Source organism: Danio rerio, chromosome 23 (assembly GCF_049306965.1).
Source record: "Danio rerio strain Tuebingen ecotype United States chromosome 23, GRCz12tu, whole genome shotgun sequence".
NCBI lineage: Eukaryota > Metazoa > Chordata > Actinopteri > Cypriniformes > Danionidae > Danio > Danio rerio.
In genome coordinates this window covers 32,988,560-33,010,281 of record NC_133198.1, presented here as the reverse complement: position 1 = coordinate 33,010,281, position 21,722 = coordinate 32,988,560, and the positions used below count along the sequence as shown (strand labels likewise).

At 34.4% G+C, this 21,722-nt stretch overlaps 2 protein-coding genes and 3 long non-coding RNA genes across 51 annotated transcripts in view; 2 read left to right on the top strand and 3 right to left on the bottom strand.

The window, feature by feature from the left end:
• The window catches only part of camta1a (calmodulin binding transcription activator 1a), a 639,110-nt gene extending 629,917 nt beyond the window's left edge, over positions 1–9,193 (top strand). For 29 of the 44 annotated variants that reach the window (XM_073939169.1, XM_073939167.1, XM_073939164.1 and 26 more), the window contains one exon: positions 4,783–9,193. In XM_073939169.1, the coding sequence (XP_073795270.1) occupies positions 4,783–4,846 (64 nt within the window). In that variant the 3' untranslated portion in view covers positions 4,847–9,193. Of the gene's footprint in view, positions 1–1,640; positions 1,695–4,782 lie in introns of all 44 variants that reach the window. The other 15 variants (XM_073939163.1, XM_073939148.1, XM_021470004.3 and 12 more) reach the window with 2 other exon arrangements.
• The window catches only part of LOC141380514 (uncharacterized), a 21,585-nt gene extending 10,527 nt beyond the window's left edge, over positions 1–11,058 (bottom strand). The window contains exon 1 of the long non-coding RNA XR_012398591.1: positions 10,982–11,058. This is a non-coding gene — a long non-coding RNA (uncharacterized lncRNA). The remainder of the gene's footprint in view (positions 1–10,981) is intronic.
• On the top strand, positions 10,757–15,135 carry LOC137489186 (uncharacterized). The gene is made up of 5 exons (XR_011010456.2): positions 10,757–11,027; positions 11,359–11,535; positions 13,027–13,127; positions 13,428–13,597; positions 14,542–15,135. It is a non-coding gene; the product is annotated as an uncharacterized lncRNA (long non-coding RNA).
• uts2a (urotensin 2, alpha) lies at positions 14,836–21,722 on the bottom strand. 2 transcript variants are annotated; one of them, XM_073938222.1, is made up of 4 exons: positions 21,572–21,722; positions 15,953–16,066; positions 15,833–15,876; positions 14,836–15,284 (listed from the first exon to the last, which is right to left on the bottom strand). In XM_073938222.1, exons 1-4 carry the CDS (start codon positions 21,675–21,677, stop codon positions 15,156–15,158), a joined length of 393 nt encoding a protein of 130 aa, XP_073794323.1. In that variant the 5' UTR covers positions 21,678–21,722; the 3' UTR covers positions 14,836–15,155. The 2 variants fall into 2 exon arrangements, with proteins under 2 accessions (XP_073794323.1, NP_998013.2); NM_212848.3 differs by having other exon boundaries at positions 14,840–15,269; positions 21,572–21,706.
• Positions 17,329–20,198, bottom strand: LOC103909694 (uncharacterized). 3 transcript variants are annotated; one of them, XR_011010457.2, is made up of 7 exons: positions 20,154–20,198; positions 19,493–19,603; positions 18,535–18,592; positions 18,352–18,445; positions 18,065–18,220; positions 17,865–17,960; positions 17,329–17,691 (listed from the first exon to the last, which is right to left on the bottom strand). It is a non-coding gene; the product is annotated as an uncharacterized lncRNA (long non-coding RNA). The 3 variants fall into 3 exon arrangements; XR_012398590.1 differs by lacking the exon at positions 20,154–20,198 and adding an exon at positions 19,696–19,797; XR_002457690.3 differs by lacking the exon at positions 19,493–19,603.

The following is a 21,722-nucleotide window of genomic DNA, read 5'->3' as shown; positions in this document are numbered from 1 at the left end:
TTATGTAAACTACACAAAATGAGGCAACAATTATAATTACACCTAAATGTTATGATCCGGAGGTAGAAGAAACTGGTCCATATGAACTGTAACAGCTACTGACAAAGTCCCTATCAAAGTCTGACAAAGTCCCATACATAATAGTGTTGTTGTGAAAATGAACTTCAACCCTTTATTCCCCGCAGCTGAATCTCCATCTGTCTGTGATGTCGATGATCGTCATCTTCGCATCATGCTAGTGTCTGAAGGGAAATGCGCGTTCCCATTTTACTGGAACCGGTACTACATATTTGGTAATGTACGGTATCGACATCGATGCGTTAAAGCAAAAAATCCGAACCCAACTCGATTCATTTATTCAACTCTGAGTTGACTATTTTGTTAAAGAATCAATAGTTTAAAACACGGTGCACTTTCAGATTTAAACCTGATGTTTTTATTCACTTAGTGTGCGGTGTTACACACTGCATAGAAGCTCATTTTCAAAAACCCATAATAGGGGCTCTTTAAGGTAAAACTCTGCTAATTGTGGCATTTCATTTCTTAAAACAAGACAACATGCTTTGCTTGGCTAGAAAAGGCTTTTTGATCTCAGAATTTTTAGATAATTAGACCAGAAACAAAGCAAAAAAAAGTCTAAGTAAGAAAATCATTTTTTAACAGTGTAATGGCGTATTACTTAAAGGGATAGTTCACCCCAAAAAAAAATATTTCAAGCCATCATTACTCATCCTTCACGTGTTCCAAACCTATTAGAGTTTCTTTCTTCTGTTGAACACAAAATATTTGTTTAATTATGGTTGCTGGCACCCATTGACTTCCATAGTATTTTTTTTCTACAATCAAAGTCATCATAGCCAGCAATTAGCATTAGCATAAAAATTCTTCCTTTTGGTTCAACAGACCAAAGAATCTCTTAAAAACTAAAACAAAGTGAGTAAATGAGGGGGCGTCACGGTGGCGCAGTGGGTAGCACAATCGCCACACAACAAAAGGTCCCTGGTTCGAGCCTCAGCAGGGTCATTTGGCATTTCTGTGTGGAGTTTGCATGTTCTTCACGTGTTTGCGTGGGTTTCCTCCGGGTGCTCTGGTTTTCCCATAAGTCCAAAGACATACGATATAGGTGAATTGGGTTGGCTAAATTGTCCTTAGTGTATGTGTGTGAATTAATGTGTATGGATGTTTCCCAGTGATGGGTTGCAGCTGAAAGGGCATTCACTGCATGAAACATATGCTGGATAAGTTGGCGGTTTATTCTGCTGTGGTGACCCCAGAGTAAATAAGGTAGCTTTCATTTTGGGGTAAACTATCCCTTTTAATATGGCTGTAATATGGCTTGAACATCCTAGCACATTTCTTTTGACCATCTATGCAAGATTCAAAATCAAATAGGTTTGAATGCCATGGCAAATGGTGACTTTTTCAAATTGGGTATGCAATTTTTTTAATTTATCTTGAAAAAACTTGTTTTGTGATATCAGCATTTATGTAAATCTCTGATCAAGTGTGAATCCTAATCATGATGAGTGGTTTAGTGAGGGTTGCTCTTCCCTCGGCTCTTTTTTCCTCGCCCCTCTTTCCATCATGATATCTGCTGTGTGCTAATAGCTGTCTGGTGTTGTTTTGCTGTTAATGCAAAGCCCCTTGATGGACCATAGACTATTCAAGCGGGTGAGTGCAGCCTCAGCGATTCAGTATGTCTCCCTTTTTTTCTGTCTTTCCTCCTCTTGCTCGTCTCACACACACAAAAGACCCCTTTCATCCCCCTTTTTGCCCTCCTCCATCACCGTTGCTTGATGCCTGCTTGCATGAGAGCTAGCAACTGGACGCACAGATGACTGAGATCAAGGCCCTCAGCGGATGTGGGTTGTGTCTTGCTCTACACTAACCACTGAGACGCTACATTAAACAAGCACCTTTTTCTCCTGTCTAGATTATTCGGCTTTCCTTAAGATAAAATAGACGGAAGAACTGAGGGTTGTTTGGTGTAAATGATGTGCATGATGATGATGATGATGGTGATGATGAGTCTTGCTCTTTTGATAATGAGGCATGCTGGGAAATACGTGACCCAGAGAAAAGTGGCTGCCTCTCTGGTTTGTGTGTTCTGACTAATTCAACTGAAGTTTGTTTTGTTGCATATGTTGCAGTGGGAACTGACTGCCTATCTGTTTTTAAATGTTTGGTTGTCGAGAACATATTTATGTGTGTACAAAAAGCAATTCATAGTCCTAAAAAAATAATAGTGTGAATAATAATGTGACTCCTGTATTCATTCAGACAATTCATGCAGATGTTTGAGCAAGAACAAGTAGACGGGATCATCTACAGGCAGCTTTAGTTTCTTGTTAAAGATGAGATGGTTTCAGACTGATTCTTTATTAAATGAAATGCAGACTATTTTAAGCTTTTTGTCCTATATATCTGCTTAGCTCAGAAACTTACAAGGTGAGGCTGTTGAGGAAAATGGGGCAAATCATCAGTGAATATCTGAGAGGAAGCTGCTGCCCAGAACACTGTTTCTTTTACACACATTATATTATTATAAAATTGATTTTATCATAGCACTACATTTAAAACATTTATTATGCAATTACTACATTTAATTATAATACTACTGTTGGAATATTTAATCAATTCCATTCATGCTCAATAAAAGAGGAGAGGTTTTTCTTTAATGTTTAACACATTAGCAATTTTTTGTATACAAATGAATGATTTGATTAAAAAAAATTCTGATATCCTCAATGCAATGCAAGAGTTACATTCAGGAGGTGTGCACAGTTTTCATTTCCTGACTTATATAGGCAGCTGATATTAACAGGTGGAGTTTAGTGAAATTCATCACTTGTCAATCATTCTCTTGTCCTCGATTGGCCGCACCCATACATACCTCCTCTTTTTCTATTAATTCTCTGCACAACATTAAAAGCACAAAACTTCTCAACTGCAAATTCTGTGCTCACAGGTAATTTCGCTGCAAAGCTCAATTTAATTTTAGACAAGCTTTATCTACTTCTGCAAAAATGCTTCATTAGTGTGCAAAACCTATCACACTCGAGAAGAAGTTTGGTTAATATATCACCTTTAAGCTATGCAAATACAATTGTTTAACGCAAAGAAAAAGACAAAAAAAAATTTTTTTAAATCCTTTGTAGTTTCTTTTTCCTAACACTACACTACATTTTAAACTCTGGGATTGGTTCAGGATTTGTTTTTAAAATCTTGTACCTGTATATTTTATTATTATATTTTTGTATATAATATAAAAGGGATAGCACAACAAAATATTAAACATTTTTCATTTAATCCACCCAAGATGAATGCACTTTTTTTTCTTCATAAGAAAATGTAAGAATTTATTAGCATGTTACAAATCACAAAAGACCGCAACTTCAGCTAAAAAAAAATCTTATACTGAAAAAAAGTCATGTAAAACCTAAAACATTTTGAACATGTTATACATTAAAAAAAACTCCAAAATGTTTATTGGTTTCCACAAAATCATTAGGCAGCAGATCTGTATCCAAGATTTATCAAATCTGCATATAAGTATAATCTCTGATGAATGATTTGACGATGAAAACTAGAGTAGTGGCTGCTTTACCTTATCAGAAATAAATCACCTGCTTTGAATGTTATCACTCGATTGAATGGCCGTTATCAGTGGATATCAGATGATAAATATAGCCCAGTAGGAGCCTTCTGCACCTACTGGTAGGCTCAGAAGGCTGTTATCATCCATGCACATGGTTAATCAGCTATACCAATAGAGAAGACTCCAGATCTGTTTTTACATTACTGTGATGGTTGGGTTTAGGGTTGGGGTAGGGGTAGATGTTGATAAAATACAATTAATGGGAAATTGAATAAATAATATAAATAGTTTTCGTTAACTTCCGGTCGCAGCCATATGTAATCTATAGCTGATTAACCATGTGGATGAATGATAAAAGCCTTCTGAGCCTACAAGTAGGCTCAGAAGCCCCCTACCTTGGTCATATCTATCAGCTGATAACCACTGATAACGCCTATTCAATCGATTGATTATATTTGAAGCGGCCGAATAAATACATCTACTGTAAACACATTTTAGTATGAGAACAGGGATTTTGCATTGTAATAATATAATGATAACATGATTTTTACAGTCTTAATGAGCTTAGAAAACTTGCAAAGACATGCTAAAATTGGTTGTATTTATATTTTTTGCGTCTGTACTTGTACTACGAATGTGCTGGGTTATATAAGTTAATTAATGTAATGTGTTTTAATAGCACATTTATTGGGTATGGCCATATACTGCTCACTCAAAGCATTTTAAAATCATGTGAGGGGTCTCTCCACATCACACCACACCACACACAAGGTAACTACAAAGCATAAGGTTAAGTTTAGAGATAGAACCTTCGTATTACCCAGTTTAATAAGCACATAATACTTACACGCAAAACAGAACTATAACAAAGTGCTGCCAATAATATTTGATTTCATCTACTCACACTGTTGTTCCAAAGCTGACTTTTTTTTCTGTAGAGAACAAAAGTAGATGTTTAGAAGAATGTCCAAGCTGTGTTATTTCCCTACAACACATTATAAGAAGGCACAGCCATCCTTATTCATTTTGCTAAATATCTGCTTTTGCATTCCACACCTAAAAAAAGAAACGGTCCCGTTAACCAGGGCTTGTTCTGACCTTCTCTGCTCTGTGAAATAAATGCTCAAATGTCTTGAGATGCGAGATGTTTGACCCGTGTCTCTAATGTGTGTCTTGTTTTTCAGAGTGAGAGAATTGAGAAAGGCCAGGGAACATGAGAGCGTCCAGAAGAGCTCCCTCACAATGTGACATTACTCTCCAGACTCTTCCTTTCAGTTTTTCGGTTTCAACCAGAGACGTTTTACAAGAGGAAAAAAAAAATACAAAAATAGCAAGAACACTGCAACTCTTACTACTACTGTATGACTGATACTTCGGCTACTAAACAACTGCATTTTTTCATATCTCTTTATTCCTTCTATTTTTCTTTTACGAAGGAATGAGCCTATTGCTGTGGATCAAAATAAACTCAAAGGACGTTGTTTTAGAAGAAACAACATTCGCTTCGTGGCATTTTTTGCACTTTTTAAAGGATTGTTTTTGTCATTTTTGGATGAGCATTTAAATGTTTCATTTGAAAAAGGGAAAAAAATGGAAGAAGGGAAGCCCAGCTCTTCAGTGGCTTGTTGAAAGAGGATAAATGAAGATAGAAAGATGGTGACAAAATATATGGAGTCAACACAGAAACATGGCCGGACCTGTTCCGAGTGTTTTCAAAAGATGACAAGATGTGTTTAGTGGTTAAAATTATCAAAAAAAAGAAAAGATAAGATGAATAATTGATGAAGTGTTTTTTGTACACGCTTTTCTCCACAGCCAGAGCAATTGATCAGAAACTTCCAATCTGTCCATTAAGGATTGTCCGTCTTCTCTTAGCCACAAGGAGAGACTGGCTTGCAAATGAATGTAAAAGGTAAACAAGCAGGCTTGGGTGACCTGTCAAATGCTGAAATTATTTTGCTAACAAGACGTGTGGATAACACAGCTATACGACAACTATTTTCAAATTGATGATATTCAGCCACTAGAAACAATTCCAAGTTAGCAAGACATCGCTCTAGGCAGATCTTGTCTTACGCATGCTTGAAACTAGGCCACTTTTGTTTTTTAACTCCATGAATGTACTGGAGACACCAAACGCCATCACCTCTGCCCGTTCTTTACTATTGGCACGTTTGTAATTCTTTCTGTTGTCAATCCAATGTTAAATAGTCATCGGTAAAGCCTTTATTTGCCTAAATAATGAGGTTTTCTAAGGGAAAGTTGCATACATTGCCTTGATATCTTTGACACCGTTTGAAAGGTCTCCACACTCGGGGTTAGACAAATCCATATTTTTGACAACTGAGCGGTTCCTGTATATAAAGAGGGTTGCCGGTACGTAAAGTAACACATTTATCTAAGCGGGATTGTATTTTAGAAATATATTATTTTACTCATTGAAAGGGATCAAAACAGATTAGCGGCGAAACCTGAATATTTGTATAGTTTTGTTTGAATGCCTAAGAAGTATGGTTGTATCGTTTGTACATAATGTAAATACCTGGGATAAAGTCAAGCTACTGTATGTGCATGACAAAAACGAAGATACAAAAAAAAAAAAAGAGTTCAAAAGCATTAGTGGCTATGCTCTGTAAAACTATTTCACTATAAGAGTATTTTATTTTACTTTAAATGTTCTTGAGAAGAACATTTTGCTAAAGCATGACCTTCCTGCGATTATGAAATACTGTATTTATGAGATAGGAGAAAAAGGCAAAATGATCATTAGGTTATGTTTACATCTGTTTGTTTCCTTTGTTTTTCGGGGCTACCAAGAATCTTTTTGCCAACGGTGCCAAGTAATGTGAATGCTACTGCTTAAAGGAAGTTATTCATTGCTGAACAGATAATCACATGGTAAAACGTGACTCACTTGCATAACCGTTGAACGCAGCCGGTCAAGAAGAAAGGTGTATTTCACATATCGTGTTTGGTTTATTTGTATATTTGTTAGTTTCGTGCTTCATAAGCCCAAATACTTTTGTATTTTTTTGTCAGTGAAATGATATACAAATGTTTTCCTGTGATGAATGCAGAAGTAATGGACCTTACAGCAGCTTTAAGTAAGTCTACTTCAGCGAGGCGTGCAAAAAAAACACCCTGTGAGTTGAACGTGACGCTGAAATAACCACGTGCACAGAAAGATTACAGTAGGCTCCCTGTTATGCATGTAAATGCTATTCTTTTGGTGCTAAAACATTGGCGTCATACCTCCAAAGATCAATCTGTTTTAATGGGGCCGCGGTACTTTTAATAGCAGGTGTCGTCGTGGCTCTGGAAAAAGGAGAAAGTATTCCTGAAAGTGATGCACTAGAAATGTGTGTATTTCAGTTTCCCCTCATGTCGAAATGCTTCTTTTGTATTTGAGTCAATAGATTGTCACCTAAATGTTCTCTTGTGTTGGAAGTGCCTGATCGTATTCTAAATCCAGCGAGCCGTGTCAGTCTGCATGTGAGCTTTGCAAGAGACTGGCATTAGTGAGAAGTGAATTACAGTCTGCGTTTTGTTTGGTTCTTTTCCGTTTGGTACTTGTTTCTTTGTCCTTGCATTTTACCACACCAGGATTTTATGGCTTCGTCATAACTCACGTCCTCTATTGGAACTGCCAGATGAACCCGCGAGGACTGCAGATTTCAGTCCGGCTGGTTCTTGCCTTGCATTCATCATTCCGGTAGCAGTTTAGGTTGTCAGCTGATGCACTGAAGTGGCAACTCGAGTCTTATTATGCTTGCATGGGTAACATAGATAACCGGGTGGCTGAAACAGCACCCAAAGCATGCTTATTTTTGTAGATTTGGTAGTCAGGTAGACTTGTTGAAGAAATATTGTTCTGTAAAGCAGCTGGTTTCATGGGTTGCAGACATTTCACCAGAGAGAGGGCTTTGAAACGTAACTTTACAGTACAAGAAATCAAAACATTTACCCCTGCAGTGAGACCACATGTTAAAATCACAAGTGAAATGTTTGATTTTGTAATATTTTATCGTGGGGGGAAAAAGCGAGGTCACATGTTCCAAAATTTCCATTTCACGTGTGATCTCACACTCATGTGGTTTTTCTGTAGGGCTACAGGGGCAGCATGAATATATTTTTTTCCAAATAGAATTTGGCTTTCTCTTTCGTTTTGGAATTGAGTTTCACTTCACTTTCCATTCCCATTCCTTCACAACTCCTCCACCGCAGAAACAGGTAAAAACAAACTTGCGTACCTCATAAGAAAAGACGCGCCTCAGAACTGTGTCCATATCTATCCACGTTAAAGTGTCCATGGCACTAGTGCAGTTGAAACCTCGGGTGTGAATCCGTCGGGTTCACTTTTGTATCTTAACTCAGGTGCCAAACTGGAGAAAAGGGGAAGAAGTAGAGCAGGTCACTTGAGATTTAGTTGCTGCTTATTGGGAAATGAGCCAGACTGTCCTGATCAAATTACTGTGATTCTGAACATGTCATGCTGTTCGCCTTTTTTTAAATCAACTATGTGAGCTGAGTTGGCGTACCTTCGCTCCCCATTTGTTGAAAGAGCGGCACTCACTGCTGCTGTTGTATAAGAGCCCGATGGAATGCAGCAGGTCTACACGAATGCTAGTGTAAATACGCATGGATGTGTTTTAGTTCAGCGCAGCTTCTCCGGTTCCTATAGTCACTGCCGTGGACATACTGTATCACAATAAAGAATCAAAAGTGCTGCTCAGATTGATTCATTTTCACCGTCATCATATAGCCATAGATGTAGACGTTCAACAGGACAGCCGTAGTTTATTAGCGCAAGACGGTAACCTCACCTGGTTGCATACGGGTTCATTTTAATGGTATCGCAGCTCAGCCCACAGAAGATACCTCATCCACTTTTGTTTGTCACGTCACCAAGAGACAGAGACTGCCTTTCCGTGCGCATCCGTTCTTTAGAAAAGGGCAGAACAGGGCCCTAGAAAACACCCACCACCACCACTCATGGACACAGAGCAATAAGCAATTCCTGAAGTGGAGACCTGTGTAGACCTAATGGGGACAGCGATCTGTTGGACACACGTAGCTGACTTACTCTTATGCAAATGCCAGTATTGTGAGATTAGAATGCAGTAGTTTAAGGACAGTGCTTATACGACACCCTTCATTGAGCTGCACGTTTTCATCCCTTTCAAACCCAGAAAATAGCGGCCCTGTCTTTATTACAAGCTACACTTGGGGCTCTCTACACTTTGCATGTTAAACTAGTGTTAGATCTACTTTCCTCTCCTCTCTAGCTGTCTTTTCTCTGTGTCTTTCCCAATTATGTAGCCCTTTCCTTTCCTACTAAACCCTGATTTTTTTTTTTTTTTGTTTCTTCTTTTTTCTAAATGTCTCTGTTTTTCCTCCTTCCCCCTGGTTTGAGCAATTTATTTTTGTAACTGCATGTTAAAGAGTCACTGAATCGATGGATATGTTAAAAAAGAGAATTCAGCTGCTGAAGCCATGCAAAATGTTTTGAATTGCCCTTAAAAATATGAAAGATGTTTTCTGAATGCTTTATATTCTCTCTGCTGTAAAATAATAAAAGGGGAAAAACTTAAGAAACGCTTGTCTTTACTTGAAGTTTGAATGTTTTTTAAAGATTATCTAAACTAATGGTATTTAAATTATTTTGCCACCCAAAATGTACACAAATGAAGACATTTTAATGAAATCTCAGATTACGACGTTTTACGTTTCTTCACACTTCAGAGATATTAAAAAAATGCATGTGAAACTCAAGTGATTGAATCTAAAGTTGAGTCCCAAATAACACACAATTCATTAAGCACTTACACACCTATTTACACTCAGCTATCTAGAATAGAAACTTACTTTAAGGTTATTTTGTCACTGCTGCATAAATCTGAAAGCCCAACCCTCCTCCATGGGATTAAATGTCCAACATTCTACTTTATGCACTATTTAGTATGTAAATAGTACATAATAAAATTGTTTTGCAAAATGGAAAACACCTCAAGTCTTATAAAAAGAGCTATTAAGTTTTTCATTTACATATACTGTACACTTATCAATGACCATAAACTGATATTCACTAATACCTGTTTGATGCATAAGAGGCTAAGAGTCAACTCTAGTAGAAGCTCTGTGATTCTCACACAACAAGCAAACATGTTTGAGTTTTGTCCAAATATGAATGTTGCATTTCAACATTCATAGAGGTATAGCATTGCTTGCATGACTGAAATAGCAGGCCATGATGTTTTAAAAAATAGTAGCAAAACTAAATGACACAAAACTTGGGCAAGAAGTCAAATATAGTATTTGGCCCAAGCTTGGTATGTGGGCCACATAAGTTTGGCCTTTCTTGACCCACATTTAAAAGACATTTAAATTATTTTTGAGTAAAGAAAAAAAAATTCTACCAATCAGGTTGCCTCAAGATAAATATTATCAATTTCATTGCAGTCATGACACACCAACATATCTGGCTCAGTTCAGACTCAGTTATGGATTTTAACTTGGCTGAGACTTGAACCAGTTATGGTCCATGATTAGCCATTTTCTGGAAGCCAGACTTGGTCCTCTGGGCCAATCAAAAAGTGATTGTGGGCCAGAGAGATATTGCTACAGTATGTGGGTATAGAACCAGCAAATAAGTTAGTTCTACAAATACCACCAACTATAAGCCATTTAAACCACAATGTTTTAAAGCTTTCTATTGTGTTTTGGTTTTAACATTAACCCACTGCATGGAAGCTAACAGTTAGCCTAAAGTTAAGCAAATCCCAATAACAGTTTTTATAAAGTAATTATTTTTTCTCAATTTAATATCCTGCAATTTTGAATTAATACATTAATGCAACATGTTGGTATTGTTGATAAATGATAAGGAAGCATTTTGTTCAATGTTTTTTTTTTTTACAACCATTAGAAACATCCAATATGAAAGCATAAATCCAAGGTTATCATTTTTAAAAGTACTTTTTATAGCCTAAGTAGGCAATTTAACAGCTTAAGGCATAAATGTGTGCAGTTTACCTTTGCAAAGAGTCCAAGCTGGCCAAGGTTTGTTTTCCACAGGCCATTTTAATCAACAACTGAAACCGTTTCATAAAAACTGGCGGGAAAACCTCGAGGAAATCAACGGTTTCTCTTTGGTGATTTGACCACACGTCTCTCTTTATAGCTATGTGAATAAACGCTTAAATCAAATTTAACGATGTATGGTAGTCTTGTAAATCGATCCCGTCTATCTAGAATATTTGGAAACCGGTATTTATTCATTTTTTTTTTTTAATTTTTGATCTCTTAATTAACTTTTTGAGCGTCAGGCCTTGGGGTGAATAGGCATTTAATGGAAGGTCTATCATATTTCTATAAAATACCTACCTTGTGAGAAAAGATGAATGAAAGTAGAGCTTTTGGCGACTTACGGGTGAGTAAATCACCTTTTAAATTTTTAGAATAAACCGAACCTTTGGTTCAATTGCGTCATCTTCTGGTCACTGCAACACACTGCATCCTGTCATAGATTACTGTTTGAATTCCATAAGGAGAAGTAAATGTTGATTAAATTGAAACATTTTATTATTCCTGGTTGTCCTTGGACTTCTATTCGGAGTGAGTCATTAAACTTATGGTCAGTTAGGTTGTTCAGGAAAGGTTTTTGTTTGATAGCCTGTAATAATAGTTGATGATGACGGTAAATGACTGCAGTGTGTGCGTTTGTGTTGGTGCTGAAGAGGCATGTTTTCTGTATTATTAAGGCCAGAGGAGGGGGCAGTGATGGGGTCAGTTCCTGGCAGGGTTTATGGACCAGGTAACACAAGGTTATTGCTCAGGCTCCTCTGAGGATATAAATTGTGGAGAAGACTCTTTAAGCTCAGTGTAACGCAGTGTTCTGCACAACCAGATCCACCTGGGAATCGCTGGAAGCTGCGCAGGTAAAGAACATAGTCTTTGTCTTTTAAAATATTTATAAACATTTCGCTTTTGTTTTATTACTGTGCTAATTACTATGTCAGAATGTATTCAGTGCTCAGCATAATTGAGTACACCCTATTTTGAAAATGAATATTTTTATCAATTTCTCAGTGAATACAGGCAATGCATACTGGTGCATTTAAACAAAACAGATTTATTAAACAGATATATTTATTAAAATAATATTTTAGTCAGCAAACATATTTAGAAATTAAAAGATGATACAATTAAATTCAAGCAAAATATTGGGGAAAAAATGACAACCTACTAAGTTGAATTTATTTCAACAAATGTTTTCATAATTTTTGCTTCTCTTTGATTTTTACTTTTTTATTTGTATTTAATATTTTTCTATAACATATAAATTTGGGTGTACTAGTTTTTGGAGCCTTATTGTAAGTTATTTTGTTAGATAAGCTTCAGATTTGGCTTCAGTACTAAGTAATCTAATGTATATGCACAAATATAATATTGTTTAGCTTCCTATTAAAATGAGAGATTTGTGAGGGGTGTACTTATATATGATGAGCACTGTACAGCGAGAGAGAGATTTTCAGTTTATTATGGAAGTACATAGCATATTATAAATATATATATGTATATATATATATGTGTGTGTGTGTGTGTGTGTGTGTGTGTGTGTGTGTGTGTGTGTGTGTGTGTGTGTGTGTGTGTGTGTGTGTGTGTGTGTGTGTGTGTTTATATAAATGTACATTAAATGTCCACTTTTTATACAAATTTTCTTGTTAATATATACAACAAATTATTGTTTATAGTGGCTCAATGGTTATTAATTGTATAAAACCAGTTGTTTTAATTATTTTATTCTATTGCATTAGTTTTTCTGATATAATATATATTTATCATTGTTTTTTATTATTGTTTTAAAACTAGTTCATTGACTTTCCTTTTTTATTATGTACAGTTGAAGTGAGAATTATTTGCCCCCTTTCCATTTTTTTCCCTTTTTTAAATATTTCCCAAATAATGTTAAACAGAGCAAAGAAATTTTCACAGTATGTCATAATATTTTTTCCTTTAGAAAAAAATCATATTTGTTTTATTTCGGCTAGAATAAAAGCAGTTTTTAATTTTTTCAACCCGTTTTAAGGTAAAAATTATTAGTCCCTTTAAGCTATGTATTTTTCGATAGTCTACAGAACAAACCATCGTTATACAATAACTTGCCTAATTACCCCAACCTGCCTAGTTAACCTAATTAACCTAGTTAAGCCTTTAAATGTCATTTTAAGCTGTATAGAAGTGTCTTGAAAAATACCTAGTAAAATATTATTGACTGTCATCATAGCAAAGATAAAATAAATAATCCAGGGGGGCTAATAATTTTGACTTCAACTGTAATTCTTTACATTTAATTAATATAAGGATATTTTTGAGACCTTATTTTCCTCCTAATTTGTGCCTAACTGTGAGTGTGTGCTGTTTTCCAGATATGATGAAGGGTTTATTGAGCGTGTCTGTCAGTCTGTTGCTGCTGTGTGTGTTGTGGACAGACAGTCAGCCTGTAGACACTGCTGACACTGTCAGAGAGGTGAAGACACTTCTCTATTGATTTCTCAAGTATTGCCATTCAGTCATAAAGATAAGGAACTGCCTATTCATCCGGTTTTGTTTATGGCCTGTTCATGGAGTATTGGACTACCTTTAATAGTCGTTGTGTGTGTGTGTGTGTGTGTGTGTGTGTGTGTGTGTGTGTGTGTGTGTGTGTGTGTGTGTGTGTGTGTGTGTGTGTGTGTGTGTGTGTGTGTGTGTGTGTGTGTGTGTGTGYGYGYGCGTGTGTGTGTGCGTGCGTGTGTGTGTGTGTGTGCCTGCCTGCATGCTTATGTGTTAGATGCTAGATCTCCTCAGAGCAATGTCTACAGTGAATGGACAGGAGGACACAGAGCTGGACACAGGTTCTCCTGCTGTCTTGTGGTCTGATACTGCAGATCTGGAGAAGAGAGACTTGCCACGTCTAGGAGTATCAGTACATAGAGCTTTACCTTTAAGAGTCCACAGCAGGTAAACAACCACTCATCTGCTCTTCTTATGCAGTATACACATACTGTAATACAACAGCAGCATGCTTTTTAAAAGGCACTATTGGCTGTTATGCTTTAAATTGTTAAAAATGAAGGTTACAGAAATATAGTAATAGTTCCTAGAACTATTAGTGACTATTAGAACTATTAGAATAACTGTAAGTTATTCAGTTATTTCAGTCCCAAAAAACAGCATTAAGGGAGCTAAATAACTCCTACTACTTTAGAGCAGGGTCTGATCCAGTACAATAGGAACTACAGTAATATAAATATGCCTTGTTTACATCATTTACGAAGTTACAAGACTTACAGGTACTATTAACATTCATAAAGGAATTCACTTATTGCCTTCATATTCAGTATTTTTTATTTTAAAAAACATAACTAATAATGAAAACACGATCGCATCCTACATTCTTTGCCTGTGGAATTTGTTGAATGAAGCACTTGATTACACTTACATTATATGAATCCAACTAGGACAATTATAACTAGTTCCTATTACTGGGTTCCTGTAACTAGTACGAAATTACTTAAAAAGATCAATATTTTTATTTATATGTTTTTTTAATTAACATTGCTTTTGTTTGTGTGACAAAATTGTTAGTTTTTTTATAATAATAAGTTATAATAGTATTTTTATAATAATTTGTAATAATCTATGTAACATTTTTGCTCTATAAAAAAAACTTTTGTGGAATAGAAATGTTTCATACTGTATATGTTTAGACCAAATGTGCACCAATGTTCAGGTTATAGTGAAGCAATCACAGAATGCTTTTCATTTAACTATGCTAAACCAAGTGAACATACCCTTAGAGTATACATAATGTGCCGTACCTGACCAAAATAATGTTTGTTTTTAAAACTAAGAGATTTATATGACAATGCTAATGGTACTTTTTACTTTATTTCTGTGTTCAGTAAATCTGTAGATGGATCTAGATACCGTCTGTCATCCCCATCTAAGTGGATGTCCAGCCTCCGAGGTTGAAGAGTAGTCATCATTTGAGTATCCATCTCACAATATTTGAATGAACTCAAAGCTACTGCATAGGGTTTACACTCTCCTGCATGCTCTCTGCTTAACAAATAAAATAAACATAGCTAGTATATATATATATATATATATATATATATATATAAATATATATATATATATATATATAAACCGGGGAAGTCAGTTTGGAATAGGAATAACTTCATGAACTCTAGAAATTTTTATTATTGTTTTATTTTGGCATTTATTTAGAGTTTCACGCTTTATAACACACGGCTGTTGCTCTCTTCTGTAAAGATAGTATTGGCAATGAAGTATTTCAATATTGGATCTCAGTAAAAATGCATAGATGCATTAAAAGCTAGATGTGTGTAGAAAAAGAAATGGGCAGATATTTTACATTACATTACAAGTTTTTGCATGTGTCTGTAACTTTGTCTTGTACATTTTGCATTTGTGTTGTTGTATAATTGTGAGTCCAGAGTGGTTGGAAAGTCTATAAAAGCCCTGTGACTGCGTGGAGTGTGTGGTGAATGTCTCAAACACAGTATTTCCAGAAACAGTCTGCACCGCCACCTCTCTTTCTGAACTGCCTTCTGCTCCCCAAAAGACCACTGGGAGGAACCAGGCGATATGGCTTTTCCAGCAGAAACTGAAGAGAAACAGGCTGTTGGTCACATGTAAAGAGTATTTTACGAAGATAATTCTCATGAGCACCTCAGTGGGCACTTGTCAAAACAACTTGTCAAAAACAACATCAGAAAATATGTCAAAAGAAAAAAAATAATAATAAACAATCATCAAAAATGCCAATCGATTGGATGTCAGTTGACTAAATTGATGTCAAAACAGACATCAAATTGACATCTAACACTGCTATAAAAAAATAACGCCTTGTTCTGTTTAGGTGTTTTGTTTTTTTTACCCCAATTTTAGATGCCAATTTGAATTCTACTTTAACATCAAGAGTTTACATGCATATGGATAGTGTCAATTTGTAATTTGCAACTTAAGCTATCAATAAAAAAAATCTTCTATTATAATACTATTCCTACTATTATAAAATGTATAAAATACTACTACTACTATTAATATATTATAAAATGTCGATGTCATATGGACGTCAAGGTTTTGACATCAAATCGATTTGCACTTTTAACTTTGTTTTTTATGTCGTTTTGACATCAAGCTGTCCGCTGTGACAGCTTTATTTACCTCTTTAAGAGCGTCTTTAGAAATCTGCCCAGACATTTTGATACCTGTGAAAGAAACATTATGAGTATTAAAAGTGAAAGCGTGTGTGTTTGTGTATGTGTGTGTCAGATGGAATCTCACTGTCTCTGTTGAGCAGTGGTGAATGTGCTGCGGCTGCTGCCCTCTGCAGGACATCAGTGAGGTCAGATACAGAGAAATCATCTATACTGACACCTCCGGCCTCTTCCACTGAATCTACAACACCAATCACACACATTTCATCAGTGTTTGGGCAACTCATTATTAGTAACGCGAGTTATGTAATAATATTACTTTTCTAAGTTATGAGTAAAGTTACACATTACTTTAAAAAGTAATATTTGAGTTACTTTTTAAAAAATAATTTAACTCCAGTTACTTTTTAAAGTAATTATTACGCTTTTATAAATAGCTTGCTGAATTAAAATGTGTGTAATCGCGTTGAATTACACTGCGAAAATGAGCATGTACAGCATCAGGAAGTTCTCAGAAGATAACATTGTTATAATTTTTTAAAGGTAAATATAGGTGTAGGTTATACAGTGTAATTAAATGCAAATGTCTTCTAAGAATACCCTGTAAGTAAAAGAGATCAAGCCTCAGTCAGGTCAGAAAAAGTAACTCAAACTCAACTCAAAAGTAACGTAACTTACTTTTTTAAGTACGCATTACTTTACATAAAAAGTAATTACCATACCTACTTACATTTTTTAAGGTGTAACTTAATATTGTAATGAATTACTTTCAAAAGTAACTTTCCCTACACTGTAATCCCGAATAAGTTGACAAAACTCAAAAAATTTGAGGTAATCAGTTACGTCAAATTGTTTAAGTTATGAAATTATCTATTTTAAGTAAACAGAAACATTAAGTTTTGAGTTTGTTGTACTCATGCAAGACACTTCACCTAACTTAAAATACCCAAGTTACTCAGCTTATACGTTTTAATTGCAATTAACTTAATTGTTTTAATTTTTCCAAACTTTAAATACTTAGTCACCCAGCTCATACATTTTAATACCAATTAACTTAATTGCTTTAATTTCTTTCAACTTCAAATACTTAAATCACCCAGCTCATACATTTTATAGCAATTAACTTATTTTTAATTAATCTCACCTTTACATACTTAGTCACCCAGCTCATACATTTTGATAGCATTTTTTAAAATTAACTTCTCCATCTTCAGTTTCACAAATGAAATTAGCCATTATTTTAATCTTTAAACCCCATAAATCTATCAAAATAAATCTGTAATTTAAAACACACAGACAATACCATTTTAGACATTTATTTTTAAAGAAAAAATGTCCAACAGTACTTTTAAATTTGTCTCCTATGCAATTACAAATGTCTTAAAACAATAAAAACAATTAGACATAAAGAGATTGAAAATAAACACTATTCTGAAATTAATAAAAATTACCCACAATGTAAATATGATATCAGACATAAGAGCTTCAAGAAAAAAACAACTATAAGTTTGATCAAATTTAATAATACATTAATAAGTACAAAACTTTAATAAAATGCACCCTTACCAATTAAAGGTAAATATATGTTTTGAAGTTACTACCCCAGAGACAGTCTTTATTAAGTAAAAAAAAAAGCTCTACATCAACTCATTCTTTAAGGTTTCCATGGTAGGAGACCTTTTATTTTCCATCATCCATGCCAAGCAAAACTTTTTGCACAAGTTTAAAGTCCAAAATCCATACAAGACAAGAAAGGTCTGGAAGTGTGCTGTGGGTAGTGTCCAATTCATTCTTTAGGACAACAGAGACCCTCAGTGAATGCAGGGCCAATAAAGCATCTTCAGTCAGCACTTCAGGATTATCGATCTAAAAATATAATTCAAGGATATTAATGTTAGGACAGTATCAAAATGACTGAGCCAATATTATATGATTCATCAACTATTCGTGATTACAAATATGTTATTAAGTAAAAGTTGCTTCTCAACTTTCATCTTTTTAATAGAACATGCCTAATTGTGAAAAGAATGAAGTCTTACCAGGGTGTTTCTAAAGAATCCCAAGTCACGCTCACGCAGCAAGACCAAAAGACCTCTGATAACAGTAGTCCGTCATGAACTGACATCATGCAGTTCCTGGTAAGATAAAAATCAAGAATCAATTTTTTAAAAATTAAAAAAAAATTACAAATTTCAAATGATATTTGTATGTATACTTTAACACGTGACCCCAAACATACCTGCTCATCATAAACCTTCAAAAGATTAGCCAAGGTATCTGCTGTCTTGCCAGTTTTGGATGCTGTTGCCTTAAATTGTCATCAAATGAAATAGGTGGTGGTCCAGTTGTGCAAAGAATTTGTGGGGAAAATTCTCATTTGTAACATGTAGGTACTCTGCAAACAGCAAAAAAAAAACAAGAGAGAATTTCATAAAACAAACCCACACCACAAAATATACAATGCAAGAAAAATGTATTAATATTATTATTATGTTTCATATACTTATTTTTATTTATTTTTTTTACCTCAGATGAAAATCAGGTGTTGATCAGATGTTGAAATCAGGATCTTCATGTTGTAAACTGAACTCAAGGTCTAGCTGAAGTTTCACTTTCCTTGCTGCAAAAGTATCATTGCAAAATACACTGTCATATTTATTTTATCTGGATATGCCAGGCATAGTATTTCAAAATAAATATTTTACCCACCTTTTACATGCCTCCATTTAAGAACCTTTCTGTAGTCAGCAACAACCGACCTTCAATTCTGTATGTACACAAAGTCACAGTGTCATTTAGCTGAGAGTGAAAGTAGTAAATTGCATGATGTCTAACGTTAACCTCTAAAACGGTTAGCAATAGAGCTGATCATCATGTTAGTTGCTTTGATTCGATGAACACAGATTTAATTTAAACAGTATTGAAATTTCTAAAACTGAATAGGACGACAAAGAAATTTAAGGCCTGATTTTAAAAGCTAGAAATAACAAAAGTTACCTTATTGTTTAATGATGTAAAAATATATAGACTAAAATATTTATATTTTTAGATATAAATATATTTTAAGCTACAAAATTTGCACATCAGAAAACTATGTCTTGTTTACCACGTCTTGAATATTTTGTTTTGTTATTATTTTATTTAATAATATAATTTTGTATTACTGTGTTATAGATATGCGTACTTTGTTTTTTAGGCTGTTTATATTCTCTCCAGAGTAAACATTTTAAAAAATAGATTGAAACCTTATCATACCTTTAACATACAATTGACCTAATTGACATTTAAACTCATTTAACTGATCGCATTAATCAGGTAATCATTGATATGCAGAGATGTCGTCTTAAGCGCGAGGAAATATTAAGTGTTGATCAGTGCTGGTGATTGAGGTAAAGGTAGTTTTATATTTACACATTCAGACTTTCTCCTTAATAATATAATTTCAGAAAATTTGTTTTTGTATATTCTTAATAGTGAAATCATATTTGAATTTCAAAGTACAACATTGATCTGTCAAAAAAAAAATAGTGCATTTAGTGTAATGTTGTTTTCATGTCATACTTGCATGTGATTTCAGAACGAATACACAAAGTACCATGGTAAACAATATATGGAGCGAGTCACAAGTTGTTACTAAATGAATGTATGAATATAAATCCGACTTTACCTCAATGTGGTAGTGTGAAATTAAGTTCTGCTCTGTACATGCTCAGGTGAGGAGCGCAGCTTAAATGTTCTCCGTCAGGCTCTCCCCATGCATGGATCAGCAAGCAACAAGCTGCGTGTGACAGAGAGTTACGTTTTTGCGCGTCATCAGAAAATACCGTTTAGTAATTAGGCGGAGATCATTTGAGTTATGATTAACGTTACGTTTCTTGCGCCTTTCATTTCCGAAGTGCCTACAGATCGCGAAGATAATACCACATTCATAGACTGGATGGAGTTCAGCGCAGCGCCATGACATGCGGTTGTGAGTGCGCGCGTTTCCATGACAACTTAAGCACAGGCTGAGAAAAGGCATACTCGCGCCAAGATTTAAAAATTTTTGAAAAATGTAATCTGCCGATTTCAAATATTTTTGTCTTTATCACACTCTGTTAAAATTCAGACTTAACACATTACAACTAACGCTAACATTGCACTGATTCAAACTTTTTAAACAGTAATGTTAACGTTAGTTAGCAACAAGTGAGGCTAAACATGTTTTCTGTAATGTACGACATGTAAACGCACCCTGACCAACTCAACATTGCATTGAACTGTTACTGTGATTATATTGATTAAAACATAAATTTAATATTTATTGGATTTGTAAATATTTTACTTACTGTAGTGTGAAGCGAGGCCGATCCGCCATCTTGAAAAAAACGAATGAAGCATGAGCACGTACGTGAACCTGGATGACGTCAGACGCAAAAATCACTGGGCTGACAGATTTTGAGTTAATGAAACTTTAAAGAGACATTTTGTATAAATTAAACCCAGCAGAATTGTTCACCTTACTTGAAAGATTAAATTTTTTCAAACTCAAAAATAAGAAAAAGTTCTAAATACTCATCAAGGTTAATTAAGATAAACGAATTTTAATGATTTAAGTTAATAGAACTCAATTCAATTAATTAGTTACAGCATTGGGGTTTACAGTGTAACACTCCATTTCATCATTACAAAATTAACTATTCATAATCATTTACTACACTGTCCTCATTCATTGTTTTAATTTGTGCACTGAAACAATCTTGTCTGCTTGTCGAATAGTAGTAGACTATGTCTATGCTGAATATACATCAAGTCTGGTAATGTCACAAACAGTGAACAAAAGCAATGTAAGATGCAAGTAATAAAGTTCACCAATACAATCATTCACATTTAACTTTAAAATAATATTTATAAAATTATTTATTAGATCCAATTGAACTGTAATGCCATAAACTTTGGCATTTTAGTCTTATATGTGATGGTAAAATATTTAATTTATATAATGCATTCGATAATATTAGATTGCATATTAAATATATTATTATTATTATTATATAGTTATAAACATATAGAGAAACAATGCAATTATAATATGGAGATGTTCCTGTTGATTTAGAAAAAGAGTCATATAATAATAAGAAATGAATTGTATTATTATTTGACATAATTGAGCACCGTATACTTTAGCTCAGCATAAATGAGGATACCTTACAAATCTTGCTTTTTACTAAATATTTTGTATTGGATGCTTTATAATATACATTAGATTAGTCAGTACCAAAGCCAAAACTGAAAATGATATAACAAAAATTTTAAAAGGATCACGGCCCAAAAATGTGTACACCCAAATTAACATGTTGGTGGAAATATAGTCATTATTTATTAATATTAATAATAAATAATATTTTATAGTAATAAATAAAAAATAAAATATAATTTCATATTTAAATGTATAATATTCTGATATATTTATCCAATTTACTACTCCTAATTTTATTATTATTATTATTATTATTATTATTATTATTATTATTATTATTATTATTATTATTATTATTTTAAATATGTAAACATGTAACAACATTAATCTAAATATATTTAAATATAAGTGTATATTAAAATATATTCTGGTTTGCTGAATTGACCTTTAATGCCCATGAAAAAAAAAAATACATTAGTTAAAACATACACCATATAGGGGGAAAGAAGAAAAGCATAACCCTAACCCTGACAAATCTTCTGCTTGATTGTGTGTGCGAGCACTCACCCGGGCCAATGTTGGTCATTTTAGCAGTGTCTGTAACGGGATGAGCAGAAAGGAGACTGCAGGACAGCAGGAGCACAGAGCAGAACACAAACAGCTTACAGATCATCTCTACAGCGGCTCCAGCTCCTGTCAGGTCAATCAGCTCCACAGA

What these genes read in the sequence shown, in the direction of transcription:
- uts2a (XM_073938222.1), bottom strand. Translation starts at nt 21,677, where the DNA reads ATGATCTGTAAGCTGTTTGTGTTCTGCTCTGTGCTCCTGCTGTCCTGC. An exon ending in AATGACCAACATTGGCCCGG is followed by an intron (nt 16,067 to 21,571) that starts GTGAGTGCTCGC and finishes TTGGTGTTGTAG; the next exon opens with ATTCAGTGGAAGAGGCCGGA. An exon ending in CTAAAGACGCTCTTAAAGAG is followed by an intron (nt 15,285 to 15,832) that starts GTAAATAAAGCT and finishes TGTGACCAACAG; the next exon opens with CCTGTTTCTCTTCAGTTTCT.